At 47.1% G+C, this 16,453-nt stretch overlaps 1 protein-coding gene across 5 annotated transcripts in view; it reads right to left on the bottom strand.

Annotated features, from left to right (window-relative positions):
* The window catches only part of DAPK2 (death associated protein kinase 2), a 125,047-nt gene that overhangs the window by 33,188 nt on the left and 75,406 nt on the right, over positions 1–16,453 (bottom strand). For all 5 annotated transcript variants that reach the window (XR_009500811.1, XM_059913059.1, XM_059913058.1 and 2 more), the window contains exon 4: positions 13,603–13,741. Coding sequence is in view for 4 of the 5 variants with exons in the window: in XM_059913059.1 (XP_059769042.1) it covers positions 13,603–13,741 (139 nt within the window). In the remaining variant the exon portion in view is untranslated. The remainder of the gene's footprint in view (positions 1–13,602; positions 13,742–16,453) is intronic.

Below are 16,453 nucleotides of genomic sequence, written 5' to 3'. Positions count from 1 at the left end.
GCATCCCCTATGGTGTCTTGCATCCTGCATGTTTCATAACAATTTGCCGATGTGAACTGAAGGAATTGGGGGCTAGTGGCTCTTCCGTTTCTGCACCATGGAGGCCCTTGACCACTAGGGGCGCCCGAGAGCACGCCTCCCCACAGCGCTGGTATAGGGCTGCCATCAGGAGGGAAAAGGGACTCAGGGAGGGTCTGAAGGGTGGTCTGAGGGCAGCAAAGAGGCAGTTCCCCCAAGGGTTTGGTCTAAGCTTCTTTGCTTTCCCGCTCCCCAAACAGGGTAGGGTGGTGGAAAAGAGCCCAGGCCTGGGTATTGGGAAATTCCAATTTCAACTCCACCACCCAAGGCTGTGTGAGCTTAAGCAGGCTACTTCCTCTCTCTGGGCCTCTGTCTCCCAACTCCAAAATAGACCCTGGATGATAGCCAAAGCCTCTTCAATCTCTAGGCCCTGTAGCTGCCAGGTGGCCCATCCTCCAAGCTGGCTGGGCCAATTCCCACTCCTCTGGGCCCCAAGGCAGGACCCGCAAAGCCTCAGGTCTCCTGGTTCCAGGGCAGGAAGGAAAAGCAGACTGCCAAGCCAGACTGCCCTTGGGATAGTGCGAGCCCATCCACACTCCCTCACTCCTGTCATTCTCCTCCAGCTTTATTTACTTCAACCAAATACTTCACCCACACACCTGACGTCACCTCCAAAGCACGGCTGGAGGAAGGGATCACGTTTCCATAGATGCTGCCACTGCCGAGCCCAGGGCCCAGGGCGTAGCCACCAGGAGGTGAAATTTTCCCCACCTGTTAAAATAAAGCCACCAGCTCAGCCCATCAGGCAGACAGCTGTGGGCCAATGTGCCCTTTAGCAGCCCAGTGGATCTGGCCTGAGGCACCTACTATGGTGCCATCTGGAAGCTGATCCTCCAGGGGGGACCCTTGTCGGGTGATCCCTACTGGCCTGGTACAGCATGTCTAAGAGTCTCTGCAGGACGAAGGCAGCCTCAGGGGATCTATCAAGTAAGGTGCCAAAGACCAGAGCTTAGAGTCAGGCCTGGGTTCAAATTCCACCTCTACCTCTCACAGTGAAACCTGGGCAAAGTCATTGGACCTCTTGGAGGCTTGGTTTCCCCATCTGCAAAATGGGAACACCTACCAAGGCATACAGTGTTCTGAGAATTCAGGGAGATGGTCCATGTAAGGAGCGGTGCCCAAGGAGATTTCAGAGCAGGGTGGCTATGTTTGCTCTCTCCTTTCAGGGATGCAGCAGTGACAACAGTCATTCCTGGGAACTTTACTGAATCCCTGCTGAATCTGAAGAACATGCCCTTCGCAGACCTGCCTCCTCCCCCACTCATCTTCTGCTTCCCTCCCCCCATCCTGTTTCACCCCCAGACTCACAATGTTGGGGCTGCAAGGGACCTCAGAGACCGTTTAGTCCCTTCATGCTGCAGAGCTGCCCAGAGAAGTCAAGAAACTGCCAAGGATACCAAGCAAAGAGCAGAGCCCAAGTCTGCTGACCCTCAGCCCAGTGCCCTCTCCAGGTGCCTGCATGGCCTGCCCATCACCAGGTGAGGCTGCTCAGCTCAGCAGAGCTGGGGCCCAGCCAGGTCTGTGCTATGGGGACAAGGAAGCTGTCTAAGAACCTTCCCTGGAAATGTCAAGCACAGTCCCAGGTTATTCAGCAAGTGCTGGGCAACCTGAGAAAGCAGGGCTGCATGCTGCCAGGCCTCTGTGGGTAGGTTTCCATGGTGCTGCAGCAAATTCCCCCTCGCCACCCCCCAGCACACTGTAGATGAGACCACAGGCAGCCCTTCCCCACCAGGCTCCAGTGTGGCCCGGGCCCAACATCCACCTTCATCGACATTCAAGGCCCTCCCACCTCTGGACAGCACACCCTCTGCTACATGCCAGCGGACCTTCATCACCCCCACCCCAACCTGCAGTTCACTCTGCTGGAATGCCTTCCTGACAAGCTTCCTCCCCTCTCACCACCCAGCTCCAACACTTCCCCACTGGAACATCTTCTGTGACGCCCCCTCCCTGCCAATACACACAGCTAGTTGTTTCTACCCAAGGGCCTGCAAGGTACACGGACATACCTCTGACAGAGAATCAACTGCACTACAACTACTCCCTTACATGTCCTCTCCCCACTAAGCTGAGGCCCCACAGAGGAGGACAGGGGCTTTGCCTCTCTTTTCCATCCCTCGCACCCAAGAGGGGCTGCAATGTAGTAGGTGCTCAGGAATGGTTTACCAGGTAAAGGAATGAAAGAATCGGTGCAGTCATATGTGCGTCTCTTGCACAACCTGCTTTTAGGGAGTCAACATAGATAATGACTAAGAGCCTTAGAACCTGGGTTCGAATCCCAGTTTTGCCATTTACCAGCAGTCTGACACCAGGCAAGTTACTTAACCTCTCTCAGCCACAGGCTTCTCACTTGTAAATTAGGAGTAACAATAAAACCTACCTCAAGAGCGTTACTAAGAGGATCAAACAAGGCATATAAAGTGGCCTGTAGCCGTTGTCATCATCTCCGTGCTTATTTTCCTGATCTTGCCGCTCCTTTCCAGAGGTCTTATCATCTGCGTATTGAACTCTTACCCATCTTTCCAGGCCCAGTCAAAATGCTATCTTCTCCAGGAAGCATCATCTGAATACCCAGCCCAGCCCTCCTTCCTTCTCCCAGCTCCACACTCGTGCAGCAATCTTGACCTGCAGCACCAAGCACTGCCAAGACCTTTATGTGTTAGTCTTGCCTCCCCCACTAGACTGCACACTTGCTGAGGGCAGGGCCTGCTCTTCCTGTGATCCCAAAGGCACCCAATCTGAAGTTTCATGCATAGCAAAACCTACAGCACTCAGTTTACGAAGCGTTTACACACCTCTTATTTGATTCTCACTGAGGCAGGTACTGTCATCACCCCATTTTACAGATGAAGAAGTCAAGGCTCAGAGAGGTTAAACGCTTGCCCAAGATGCCTTAAATGCTTGCCCAAGATGCCTGTGTGCTCTCCCCTCTCCCATGTTGCCTCGCTTCCTCTAGCTGATGTAAGGGTGCCCACTTAGATCACCCCTGCCGGCTGGCAAAGTTGGCATTTCCATCTCGGCTCTGGTAACTCACCAGCTTGCTGATCCAGTTCCATGTTTTTTTTTTCTTTTTTTTTTTTTTTTTTTAACTGATGCGTTCCTCTTTTTTTTTTTGGCTGCATCAGGTCTTAGTTGTGGCACATGGGATCTTCGTTGCGGTGCGCAAGCTCCAGAATGCTTGGGCTCTTCGTTGCGGCGTGGGTTTCTCTCTAGTTTCAGCACTCTGTAGTTGTGGCGCACCAGCTCCACAGCACGTGGGCTCTGTAGTTTGCGGCATGCAGGCTCTCTAGTTGAGGCGCACAGGCTTAGTTGCCCCGCAGCATGTGGGATCTTAGTTCCCTGACCAGGGATCGAACCCTTGTAACCTGCATTGGAAGGTGGATTCTTAACCACTGGACCACCAGGGAAGTCCCTCCAGCTCCATGTTTTTCCTAGAAAACACACATCTTAGGGAAGGGCCCCAACCCAGTTGCACTGAATTTGTTAAACCACAGCTTCTGGACATTCACTCGCGGCCTGCTCCTCTATGGGAGGCTGCTGCATGGTTCTAGAAGCCCTGCCTGGTAAAGTCAGAGAAAACCACTACCTACTGTCTCTGTGCTCTTATTGGGTAGAGGGAGGGAAGTAAAAATTCACTTACAAGGCCATTCTAGGACCACTGGATTTCAGCCTTGGGCCAATCAGCAATGCTGGCTCTCTGGTCTGTGCCACACGACAACCAGCATTTGCCTTGCGCTCTCCCCACACATCACCTTATTCTTCACAGCTGCCACGCTGTGGATGGCCGGAGCCTCCATTTAACCAGTGAGGAACCTGGGCCTGAATCCAGGCATTCTGAGCCCCAAGCTGTGCTTTGGGGCCCATCTGAGCTAGTTACCCATTGGAATCCCCTGGGGACTGTGTTAAAAATACCAAAGCAATTAAATCAACCCACCAGGAGTGAGGCTCCAGAATTGGTTTTCTAAAGCAAGCTCTGCAAGAAAGTCAAAATCATACAGTGCCCAGTGTTTGGGGAACCAGCACTAAAGAGGGCCCTCTCATTGGACAGACTTGAGTTTTTTTAATAAATAAATTAACTTATTTATTTATTTGTTTATTTATTTACTTTTGGCTGAGTTGGGTCTTCCTTGCTGCGCGCAGGCTTTCTCTAGTTGCAGTGAGCGGGGGCTACTCTTCGTTGTGGTGCTCAGGCTTCTCATCGCGGTGGCTTCTCTTGTTGTGGAGCACGGGCTCTAGGCGCGCGGGATTCAGTAGTTGTGGCGTGTGGGCTCAGTAGTTGTGGCACGTGGGCTCAGTAGTTGTGGCACACGGGATTAGTTGCTCCGCAGCATGTGGGATCTTCCTGGACCAGGGCTCGAACCTGTGTTCCCTGCATTGGCAGGTGGATTCTTAACCACTGCGCCACCAGGGAAGTCCCCAGACTTGGGCTGAACCCTACTTCTGCCCCAGGCTAGCTGTGTGACCTCGGCAAGTCATTCACCTCTCTGATCCTTGGCCCCTCATCTACAAAACGGGAATGTTAACATGGCAAAGGGTCTGAGGAGGCACAAGAAAACCTAGGAGCCTTTGAGCAACCTCCCCTTTCTATAAAATGGCCATGACCATGGAACCTCCCTCATAGGGTCGTCATGTGGATAAAAGGAGTAAACACATGCAGAGCACTCAGAGAAGAGCCTGCACATTTACTACAGCCCTCAATAAATGTTGGCTGCCATTATTATTGTTACACCACTGCTGCCACCACCACAGCCGGCCTGCAGGTAGCACTGTCCTGAAATGCTTTCACCAACAGAGTCTCAGAGAGCCGGGGGTGGGCTAACGTTGATGTCTACCGGCTCATGAGAGCCTGCTGTTAAACTTGCAGGAATGTTGTAAGCCAGTTGTTAAACTGAGCTATGTAAGAATATTATTTTAATATTAAAAATTAAATTATAGAAACTTATATTCAATTAAATTATATTTAAAATACTTAAAACTTACTACTTCCAGGACTTCCTTGGTGGCACAGTGGATAAGACTACACGCTCCCAATGCAGGGGGCCTGGGGTTCGATCCCTGGTCAGGGAACTAGATCCCACATGTATGCCACAACTAAGGAGCCTGCCTGCCGCAACTAAGACCCCACGCAACCAAATAAATAAATAATTTTTAAAAAACTTATTACTTCCTAATTTTTATTAGGAAGTATAAATTTTTATTTCTATTACATTTTATTTCTTTATTTCTATTATATTTTATTATCTTCTATGTTCTTGAGGTTACTTAATGCCTTTTATCTCTGCATGGGGGACATACTTCATCATGGTATGTTACTGCACCCCTCTTCCTAGCTCTAGTCAGTGTCATCAAGTTGGTGCCTTGAAATTGGCCACAGTGGGTGTATTTACACCACAGAAATCAGCAGACACTACAAATCAGGACTTGATTTCTTGATCCTAGACTTAGGAAGTTCTACAGAAAATCACTTAACAGAGATTAAACTTATAAGGGTGTCGTGTCTACAGCCATTATTTTGTGCTAGCAGAGAAAATTGAAGAAATATCTTCCAATATTCAGAAACCATTATCCAGTTCAGCAAAGAAGTCACTCATGTCATTGGCAAACGAGTAAAGTTTCAACACACGTCTTCATTGCTTCATTTTCACCTTACTTGTTAACATAAACAAAAATATCAATGAACAATCCTGTTGCAACTACACTCATTTGTCTATTGCATCCATAGGTTGGCTATTGATACAAGAGGTCAGCAAAAAACAAGGAAAGTGTTCTATGAGAATCAATTTATTTTTGTGAAATTTACAAAATAAAAGTATTATATATTTTATTACTTGTAAATTATGTTATAAGCCTTAATATCAGTAGACTTTATAATAATTTAGTGTGTGTGTACATATATTTGTTTATTGGAGATCCAGCTACTACCAGAACACCACTGCACAGAATCTGAGTAGACTAAGTTACTGTCTGTGCTTCCCAGATGAGGAAACTGAGGATCAGAGAAGTTAAGTAACTTATTCAAGGCCACATGACTAAGAAGTGGTGCAGCTAGGTTTTCACCCAGGTTTTTTCATGCCAAGATACCTTTCCACCACCCTTTACCACTTCCAGAATCAGGTTCTTTCACTTCTACTGAGATCAGCTGCATGGGGAGGGCTAATGGTAGAGAAGTGAATGGAACCTAAAAGGTACTATTTGAACACATGATACTTCAGTGGAGTCCAGGCCTGGGCAGGGGTCCAGAGTGGAGGACTGTGGGCAGCTGGAAGTAGCAAAGAGACTCTGAGCACCTAATGGTGATGGCAAAGGTAATAAGGACAAAAGAGGAGGAGGGAACTGCTTTTTTGTCTGTGTTTCCTCATCTGTAAAATAGGGATCATGATATTTACTCCAAGCCATATCAACCTCACACAGCGTCCTGCCACGTTGGGAATCTGCCCAGCCTGCTGGTAGGAAAGCACCACCTTATTCATTACCCCTTTGGGTGCTTCCTTGCCCACCTCCCTTTCTGAATCACTTTGGAGGAAAGAGAGGAATAGGGAGAAATATGGCCTCATAGGGAGGCTAGTTAAAATTCAGCCAGCACTTGTAAGGAGTCTTAGAGTTTACAGGGACCTTTCAGAAACACTGATCTCTCCCTGGCCCCTCACTCCATTCCTGGGTGAGGAAGTGAGGGGCAATATTATCTCCACTTTCAAGGCCAGGAAAGGTCAGAGCCATGACCTCCCCAACCTTACCTAGCAGAGGTGAGACTTCAATGCAGGCTTGACCCACAATCTTCTCCTCTTTCCACTTCCCATGTGGCCTCCTGCTGTATCTCATAAAAAGCAGCTTGTTGGTTTAATGCTCCCCATTTACACATTTACTGTTATATTTCAACTCTTTCAATTATGGCTCTCCATAGTTTAGTTTTTGCCACATTTTGTTCCTTCCCTCAACCATTTAGGAGCTCTGTGTCCTCATTTCACTTCTCCTCGGGTCACCCTAGGGTGGCCCTGCAGTAGTTGATGAAGCAGCCAGGATGCATCCCTAGGGCTCTGGGCCCCCACGCTGATGCACGGGGCTGAGATGAAGAGCCCACGGGGCACATACTGAGGCTGGGGCACAAGCTAAGCTTTGGGTATGAGGAACAGGAAACAGGGTCCACCCTCAGAACATGCCAAGAGGGTAAGGAAATCAGAAAGACTTGTATAAAAGCCTCAACAGCAAAGTAAATCACTACAGAGCCCATGTGGCCTGCTTGGGTTAGAATGTAGAGTGAAAAAAGCAGGAAAGAAAACTGTAGAAGTAGTATAGTTATAACACCTTAACACACACACACGCACGCACGCACACACATACACACACACCCTGTTTATAAAAAGCTGGAGAAAATATAACAAATGTTAATAATGATTATTTTGCAGTAGAGAGTCTATACATAACTTCTTTGTATGTTTCTGTATTTTGTTACTTTTTATAATAGCATAAAAGACCATTGACTTCATTTTTTAAGAAAAGTTTAAGGGGTACCTTCGGTTCATCTCTTTCCCACAGTCTTATCATTACCTCCAACTGGCCTACTCTCTCCCATCCACTCTCTCTCCACTGCCAGAAGAATTTTCTTTCTAAATAAGAAATAGAATAATGTTTCTCTACCAGTTAAAGGTCTTCCACAAATTACTGTTAATTTTCTTAAGTGTGATAATGGTACTGTGGGTTGGTAGGAGACTGAACTTAATCTTGAGAGATGCTTATTGAAGTGTTTAGAGTGAAGTGTCACGATAGCTACAATTTTCTTTCCAATTATACCATAATTTTAATAAATACATACACTTTAATACTTATTTTTAAATTTTTATTAGATACTATTTTTAATTTTAAAAATCACACATATGCACATGTGTGTGTGTGTGTGTGTGTATATATATAAAATGCTTTTTATATAAATGTAAATTTTTTTTTTCTTTTTTAAAGACAGAAAGAGGTAAAGAAAATGTGGCCAAATGTTGAATGCAGGAGGAGGGCATAATGGTGTTCATTGTATTGTTCTTCTAATTTTTTCAGACATTTTGAAATGTTTTCATAATAAAAAATGTTGAGGGGTAAAAGTCTTCTATGGCTCTGACTGCCTATACAAACTTCTGCCCTAAACTTTTACAATCTCACCCGAACCTATCTTGACAGTCAAAACTACCAAGTCTCACCTCTATTACATGCTCCAAGGTTTTAGTATGGAAATCATCTCATTCTTATAAGATCTACTTTCAAATGCATGCACATTTTATAGCAATTAATAGAATACAAATTAATTTTTTAAGTATGAGGAATAACCTATTAGAAAGAAAAACTAAGGTAACCAGATGAGAAATTAACTGTGCAAAGGATAAATTTATGGCACAGTATAAACCTTCGGATTAACTATGCCTAAAAGGCATGATGCAAGCAAGTAAGAAATCCATACTGTTAGAATCTGGTGAAATAAAAACTGGTGATACTCAGCTGTGCTTAGTGTCTCCTCACTGGCTAAGTTCAAGTACCAGCCCTATCATTTAGTACCTGTGTGGTCTTGGACAAGTAATTTAACCTCTCTGAATCTCAATTGCTTTATGTGTAAAAAAGTGACAATACCTTGTACCTCAGTGGGTGGCTGTGAGGATCAAATGAGAGAAGAGATGTATAAGCATGCTGTATTCTAGAAAGTACAATGTACATTTAAAGTATTATTAGTATCATTCTTATGAAAGCTTGATGAGCAGACCCCATCGCATCATGAACATACAAACAACTCAAAGGATGATCAGGACACAGAGGAATTTGGATTTTTGGAGTATCTTGCTCAGGAATTCACTCTTCTTAACACTGTTTACATAAAAGTCCCTTCAGAGTTCCGGGTTCCTGGCTTGCATACAGTTTCATTCAATTCTCATGGTGTGTTCTTTTTGCTTAAAATACCAGTCAGACGTGAGGGTCACCTTCCATTTCTGAATTCTCAAGTTGGATTTGGGGAAGGTAGGGGAGACACACCCATACTCAGAGGGGAAACTCCCAAATCCAAAACAAACAGAAAACCACAAAAAAACACCCTCTACAAGGCCTTTGTGTGGGATCACGTACTAGGGTAAGGTCCCTGGGTGGTGCTGAGCCCCATTTCCTGGTATCCATCCTCCAGATGGCACACTGAATGATACCCAGGATGAGGGGCAGTCAGTCGCAGTGTCACGTCCATTTATGTAAACACAGGGCAACATCATCTACCTGCACCCCCTCTACCTACCCACACCAGCGGGCCTGTCTGTGGTGAATTTACACCACACACTAGGATGGTATTCATTTTGCTGAGGCAGAGAGGTTACCCCTTGGAAGTGAGTGTTTCTTAATGAGAGTCATGGGTAGGTTTTATTTTAGATGGCCTCGGCACCAGTCTCACTGCGGCCATCTCCCCATAGATGGTGGACCCTTGGAAGGCAGGTACCATACCTTATTGATGCTTGTCACTCTACCCCCTGGTGTACAATAGTCCCTCAATAAATGCCACATCACTGAATTGAAATCTGCCTGCCACCTCTTTTGCATTTTCCAGATGATATCCATGCATGCATTTGTCTTACTAAGCCATTCATTCCTTCATTCACTCATTCATTCAACAATGAGTAACTCATGTGTCAGGCACTGCGCTAGAGACAAGAGCAGAAAGTGATGCCCGGTGATAAATGCTGTCAGTGGAAGTCTATACAAGGGGCAAGATAAGCAGGGAAGCAGGTTGGTTCTCAGTTATGCTTTGGCAGGCATGGGAGAGGCTTGCTTACCCGAGGAAATAGCATTTCTGCTGGGCCTGGAGGATGAGCAGGAAGTCCATAGGCAGAGAAAAGGAAGACTAGCAGCTTCCTGGATTTGAACAGCATGAACACAGAGAAGAGGGGCCAGGACATGTATCTCTCATCCTGGTGCCTGGGGCTAGTGTTTTGGAGTGGGGAAAGGTAGATGAGGCCAGAATCAGGGCTCAGGCAGTTTAAGAAAGACCTGAATGCCATGCTGAGATGGGGTTCTTTTATCCTATGGGTGACAAGGATCTGTCACAGATTTCTGGGCAACAGCATGCCGTGATCTGTTTTAACCAAGGCTGCTTATTGTACATTAATTTTTCCATTCATCTGCTCTCTGCCACAAGGTTGGGAGTGTGTCATAAGCAGGGATAGAGCCTTACCATTCCAGCACAATGGCTGACACAGGAGGAGAGGTCATTCCTATTCCAAAGGCAGGCCAGAGAACTGATCCTCCTCCAACACCTGCTCCTTCCAGCTGGAAGGTGAGCATGGAGAACAGGTCATGAGCAGAGGCGTGGAGATAACAATGGTGGCTGTGCTCATGGGGCAGCCAAGCGAGCCTGACTCACTTGGCAAGGAGTAACAGAATACAAGAGGAGGGGGAAGCAGAGGTCCCTCGTGGAGAAGGAAAATCAGGAAGAGAAATGTTATTCATATAAAATGAATTTTATATGGTGGGAAACAACATGGAACCAAGAAGTCCCCTCTAAGCTACCAGCTGGACCTTCTGCATGATCCCTCCAGCTGGCAGGAAGTTCCAGCCAAGGGGAACACATACCCACATTCTGGCTCCAGGAAGCGTCTAGTCAATCATGAGGTAATCCAACTGAGTTCCAGCTACTCATCACTTCTGAAGTTGCCCAGCTGGGCCTGGGCCAAGGGACCCACGGGTAGGGGAGTCAGCGGGCTTCTTGCCCATGCCCCTCTAAGGATACAAGGCAGGGCAGGGGTCAGCAGTATCCTCAACCTACCTGCATCCAGGGGAAACCCAGACTGTCTCCAGGTTGTGCAAAATGTCCAGATTGAGCCCAGGAGCCAGACAAGATCGCCCACCAGCAGGCCCACCTAGCAACCAATCTCAGTTCTCTGCTGGGCAATTTAGAATTGCACTAGCAGACTTCGTTTTCCTAGTCTATCAGGGCCCAAAACACTGTAACAGGAGGTGTGTTTTCTTTTCCTCTGTTCTGGGAAGGGAAATAACAATACCAGCTACTATTACAGAGGACTTATCTGGTATCCAGAACTTAATGCTGCTTCTCTCTCATTTTTACAACTCTAACAGGTAAGCATTATCATTTGTGTTAAAGCTGAAAAACGGAGGTTCAGTTGTTTCCTGGTACACGGTAGAGTGAGGGTGAAACCCTGACCGGGCTATAACTCCCCCACCTCAGCAAGCTGCCAGAGAAGCCAACCGTACAGCATGAACGTGCTCTAGTCATCGGGGCCTGTGGACTCCACACGCCTGCCTCTACCAGCCCCATGAGAGAAAAGACAAAGGAGGCCATTCTGAGGCCAGCCTCCTGGAGCCAGCAAAGGCATAGAAAATAAGTCAACTACCCATAGCATTATCAGGAAGGAGGCACACGTGCGATCCAGGTAGCCCGTTTCCTGCTTGGTGTATTAATACCCTGAGGTCCAAAGCCCTGCCCAGGCCACACACTCCTCAGTGACCCTGACTTTCACCCCGTGACACCTGAGCGAGACTCTGCAAGATGTCTCCTATTGGAGGAATTCAAAATACTGTGACAATCTGGCCTAAGGAGGGGAGACTCACAGCAGGTCGCCCCACGGGGCACAGTAAGAGCTGGGGTGGGATCCCTGTACGGGACGTGAGCCCACACCTTGATGCAGCCTCTGAGACCACAAGACACCATACCCTCTCTGGGCCAGCCCTGCCAGCCAGAGCTTGGGTGTCGTCCTGGACTCTGCCCTCCCCCTCATCTCCCCCATCTAATTAGGCACCTGATCAATCCTCAGAGCAACCTCTATAGAAGGTCTTGACTCCACCCCCTCCTCAAATTAGTTTGGCACTTGCCACATCCCACCCAGATTACCGTCCCCATGTCCCCATGCTATCCGTGCTCCCAGCCGGAGAGCTCTTTCTGAAAGACACATCTGCTCGCCTCACCTCCCTGCTCATCTGGCCCATATCTCTCAGTGTAAAGTTCAACCGCCTTGGCTTAGCTCCCATGGCCCGTGTCTGCCTCCTGCTCTCCTCCTGGCTTCTCCATTCAGCACATTCACCCTTTGCCTGTACTATCCTGAACGCACTGTGCTATTTCAGGACCATGTACCTGCTGGCCTCACTTCCTTAGAAGGCTCTTCCCCTCTGATAACTCCTGGCAGTCCTTCAAAACTCAATCCAAATACCACCTCTTCCAGGAAGCCCCCTCTCGGATACCCCAGTCTGGCTTAGATGGCTTCTCATTTAGACTCCCAGCCCCCCAGTACTTCCCTCTATCACAGCACTTAAGAGTTGTTGATCTCTCTTTTATGATTCCTGCACAAGTTCCTGGAAAAGAGGAACTAAGCTCAAACAAGGCCTCAGTTGATTTTGTACCTGTAGCAACACGCAGGCACCCAGCACAATGCTTGAAACACAACAGGAATTTCTGGATAGAAAAATCAGTGGGTCGGACTTCCCTGGTGGCGCAGTGGTTAGGAATGCGCCTGTCAATACAGGGGACACGGGCTCGATCCCTGTTCTGGGAAGATCCCACATGCCGCGGAGCAACTAAGCCCGTGCGCCACAACTACTGAGCCTGCGCTCTAGAGCCCGCGAGCCACAACTACTGAAGCCTGCGCACCTAGAGCCTGTGCTCCGCAACAAGAAAAGCCACCGCAATGAGAAGCCCGCGCACCACAACGAAGAGTAGCCCCCGCTCACTGCGACTAGAGAAAGCCCGCAAGCAGCAACAAAGACCCAATGCAGCCAAAAAAAGAAAGAAAAAAAAAAAATCAGTGGGTCTCCTCCTCAATAAACGGGTCCCTCTGATTACAGGTTGGGGGATCTTGATGCTTCAGGTGACTGTAAAGGCTCATCAGCCTACGCAGCTGAGCTCAGCTACTATGGGAACTGATCCTTCTACTCTGACCACACTCTTCCTGTGTGCAGTCCTGTGTGGTCACAGTGAACTTTCTCGACCCTGAATACCAGTTACCACAAACGATCAATGGCCCCTGGAATCAGTTTTATGGCCACAGTAAGGGGCGGGTGGGGGAGTGCAGCCAGTGGTCACTGGGCTCTAAGATTTATAACCTCTGGTCAAAGGATGCTGGACGCTGTGCTGGGTCCAGAGAGCCAGGCAACCTCAGCAGTATTCATCTGAATGCGTCTAGCTCTGCCCGCTCAGGAGTTAGCTCTTGGTTACTGAAAAGTTCAGTCTTGTGAAATGGGTTTGGTTTCAAGTTTCCTGTCATTGGCTTACTTATTTAAAAACTACACCCTATGTATTCCCTGAAAGAGATAAGGTGTCAGTGGTCTGATTCAGAAGCTTCTTGCCATCAGCCCCTATGTGAAGAAAACCTTACCTGAGAAATGAAACTCAGGAGGGGGACACTCCCGTGGCATCATTTCCTTCCCAGGAGCTCAGAGTTTTCAACTGTAAGATGAGGGAGGAAGGCCTAGTGGGCGCTGACCCCTCCTGGCAATGACATTGGGAGAGACTGGGCCCATTCTTCCTAACCTGATTCTTTTCCCTTTCCCCCCCACCCCACTGACCTTGAGATCAAAGTGAGCAATTTTCTTGGCATGAAGGTAGTTCACCCCTTCCAGGATCTGCTTAATGAAGCTGGTGGCCTCCTCCTCACTCAGGGACTCCTTCTGGGCCAGGAAGTCGAAGAGTTCTCCTCCGGACACTCTGCAAGACACCAGTAAGGAGGGCCCAGGCCCAGTCAGCCCTGTGTGTCCTGAGCCCAAGCCCATGCGTGCAACCCCTGACCCTGTCCCCAGGCACCGTGCTTAGCAGAATCCCCTCACTCATCTCTGGGGCTCTATCCAGTCAGCACAGGGACTGACTTTCCTTCTATTTCTACTTGCTGTGTTCCTCCCTTTGGATCACAAGGGCAGGAACCACCCTTAGGGTGTCACCAGAAGGGTCTCTGCTCACACTCTAGGCCCAGGTCCCTTGTTACCCTAGGTGCTACCCCTCCCCAACACATGACTCAAGTGACAGAGGACAGAAACAAGTGCTGTGGGATGACAAAGAGGAACATATGCTGGGCCAGAAGCTGGAGACTTAGGTTCCAGTCCGGCCCTGCTACTGGCTTTGGACAGCTCACTCCCCTGCCCCCTCCAGGCAGGCCTCAGTTTCCTCACCTGCAAAATGAGCAGACTGATCAAGATGGCTCCCAAAGCCCCTTTCTTTCATCTTATAAAAGATGACCTCTTCAAAGACATGTCCCTAACTTAAACATCAAGACCCATTAATTATATTCATCTCTAAAAACTCTAAAATACTGCTTTTGTCCTCACATTCTACCCTCCTGCACCCTATGGTTGATGTGGCAGGAATAGAGAGACCCATGGAGCAAAAAGACTAGTTTCCAGTTTTATCTGAATTGGGGATTTATGGTTGCCAGATAAAATGGGAGATTTTTGTTTGCTAAATCTGGCAGTCCTACTGGGCTTGTTTGGCCTCTGACAGATGCTGGAGTATCCAGCCGACACGTGCTTCTCTGGAGCTGCAACAGAGCCAAGGGTCACCCCAGGAAAAGATCTCAGGAAGGGATCTGGGCCAGAGAGTCCAGGAACTCAGGACCACCTGGAAAACTTGTTTAAAATGCAGGTTTCCGGGTCCTACCACAGACCCTACCAAATTAGATTCTCTAGCAGCAAGGCCTCAGAACCTGTATTTTTGTAATAACAGCAACATAGTAATGGTAATTAATATTCACTGAATACTTACTCTGTGCATAATGTATACTTTTTGTACATTATCTCATTTAATCATCACAATACCCTATGAGCTAAAGTACAATACTATTAGTTTCCTATTTCACAGTTGAAGAGACAGAGGCTCAGAGAGGTTAAGTCACTTGCCCAAGGTCAAACAGCCTGTAAGTGGTAGAATCAGGATTCAAACCCAGGCAGAATGACTCTCAACCACTATATCACAGAGTGTCCTCAGATGATTTTCATATGGCCAGAATGGCTTCTGTCCCAGTTTTGGGACTCATTCACTCCCTGCCACCTAATCCATCCTAAATAAAGAGCCTCAAAATCTTTTTTCCTTTCTTTAAAAGTGTCCAGAAGCATACATGGACCCACTCATCAATCTTAGCATCATGAAAAACAGAACAACTGAACACAATGTCATACAATAGGAAGTACACAGCAACACCTACAAAGTACTGCAACTTAAAAAACTGAACCTAAATCTGCTTAAGCCTCTTGTTCAGTGCTATTGACAGAACTCTGCAGTGATGGAAATATTCTCTCTATATGCTGTCCAATATAGCAGCCACTAGTCACATATGGCTAGTGAGGATTTGAAATACAGCTAGTGCAACTGAGGAACTGACTTTTAAATTTTAATTCATTTTAATTCAAAAACTGAAGTGGTGTAAAATATTCTCCTTTAAATACAACTTTATTTTTTTGGCAGGATTGCACTCTAACCATTGCATTGCAAATGAACTGAAATGTGCTGTAAGTGTAAGATACACACTGGGTTTTGAAGACATAGGATGAGAAAAAGAATGTAAACTATCTCATTAATGAGTTTTACAGTGATCACATGTTCAAATGATAATATTTTGTATATATTGAGTTAAATAAAAAATATTATTAAAACTAATTTACCTAGTTCTTTTTACTTCTTATTCAATACGGCTGCTGGAAAATCTGGCATTTCCATTACATATGTGGTTTGCACTATATTTCTACTGAACATCACCAATAGGAAGGGTATCTTGTTTAGGTCTAACTATAGGTTTCAGGAAATACAGGACATAGAGGAACAAGTTAACCAACACCATGAGGAAGGGATAACCAGACTGTGAGACAATCAACAGAAACCAGACTATGAGACAATCAACAGGACAAATGACCTAGTCCTCTCAACAAATCAATGGCATCAAAAAAGGGAGGGAGGGCTTCCCTGGTGGCACAGTGGTTAAGAATCCGCCTGCCAATGCAGGGGACATGGGTTCGATCCCTGATCCGGGAAGATCCTACATGCCATGGAGCAACTAAGCCCATGCGCCACAACTACTGAGCCTGCACTCTAGAGCCCGCGAGCCACAACTACTGAAACCCGCAAGCCTAGAGCCCGTGCTCCGCAACAAGAGAAGCCACCGCAATAAGAAGCCTGTGCACTGCAACGAAGAGTAGCCTCCGCTCGCCACAACTAGAGAAAGCCTGTGCGCAGCAACAAAGACACAACTCAGCCAAAAATAAATAAATAAATAAATAAATAAATAAATAAATAAATAATTTTAAAAGGGAGGGAAGGAGAACTGCCATAGAATAAGATACATGGGAGACAAAAGAACCAGACACAGCATGTGGACTTCCCTCATTTGGATGCTAATTCAAATAAAACAACCGTAAGAAGGTATCTTTGGGTCCA

This window comes from Balaenoptera ricei, chromosome 2, assembly GCF_028023285.1.
Source record: "Balaenoptera ricei isolate mBalRic1 chromosome 2, mBalRic1.hap2, whole genome shotgun sequence".
Classification (NCBI taxonomy): domain Eukaryota; kingdom Metazoa; phylum Chordata; class Mammalia; order Artiodactyla; family Balaenopteridae; genus Balaenoptera; species Balaenoptera ricei.
This window is presented reverse-complemented; position numbering and strand designations above follow the sequence as displayed.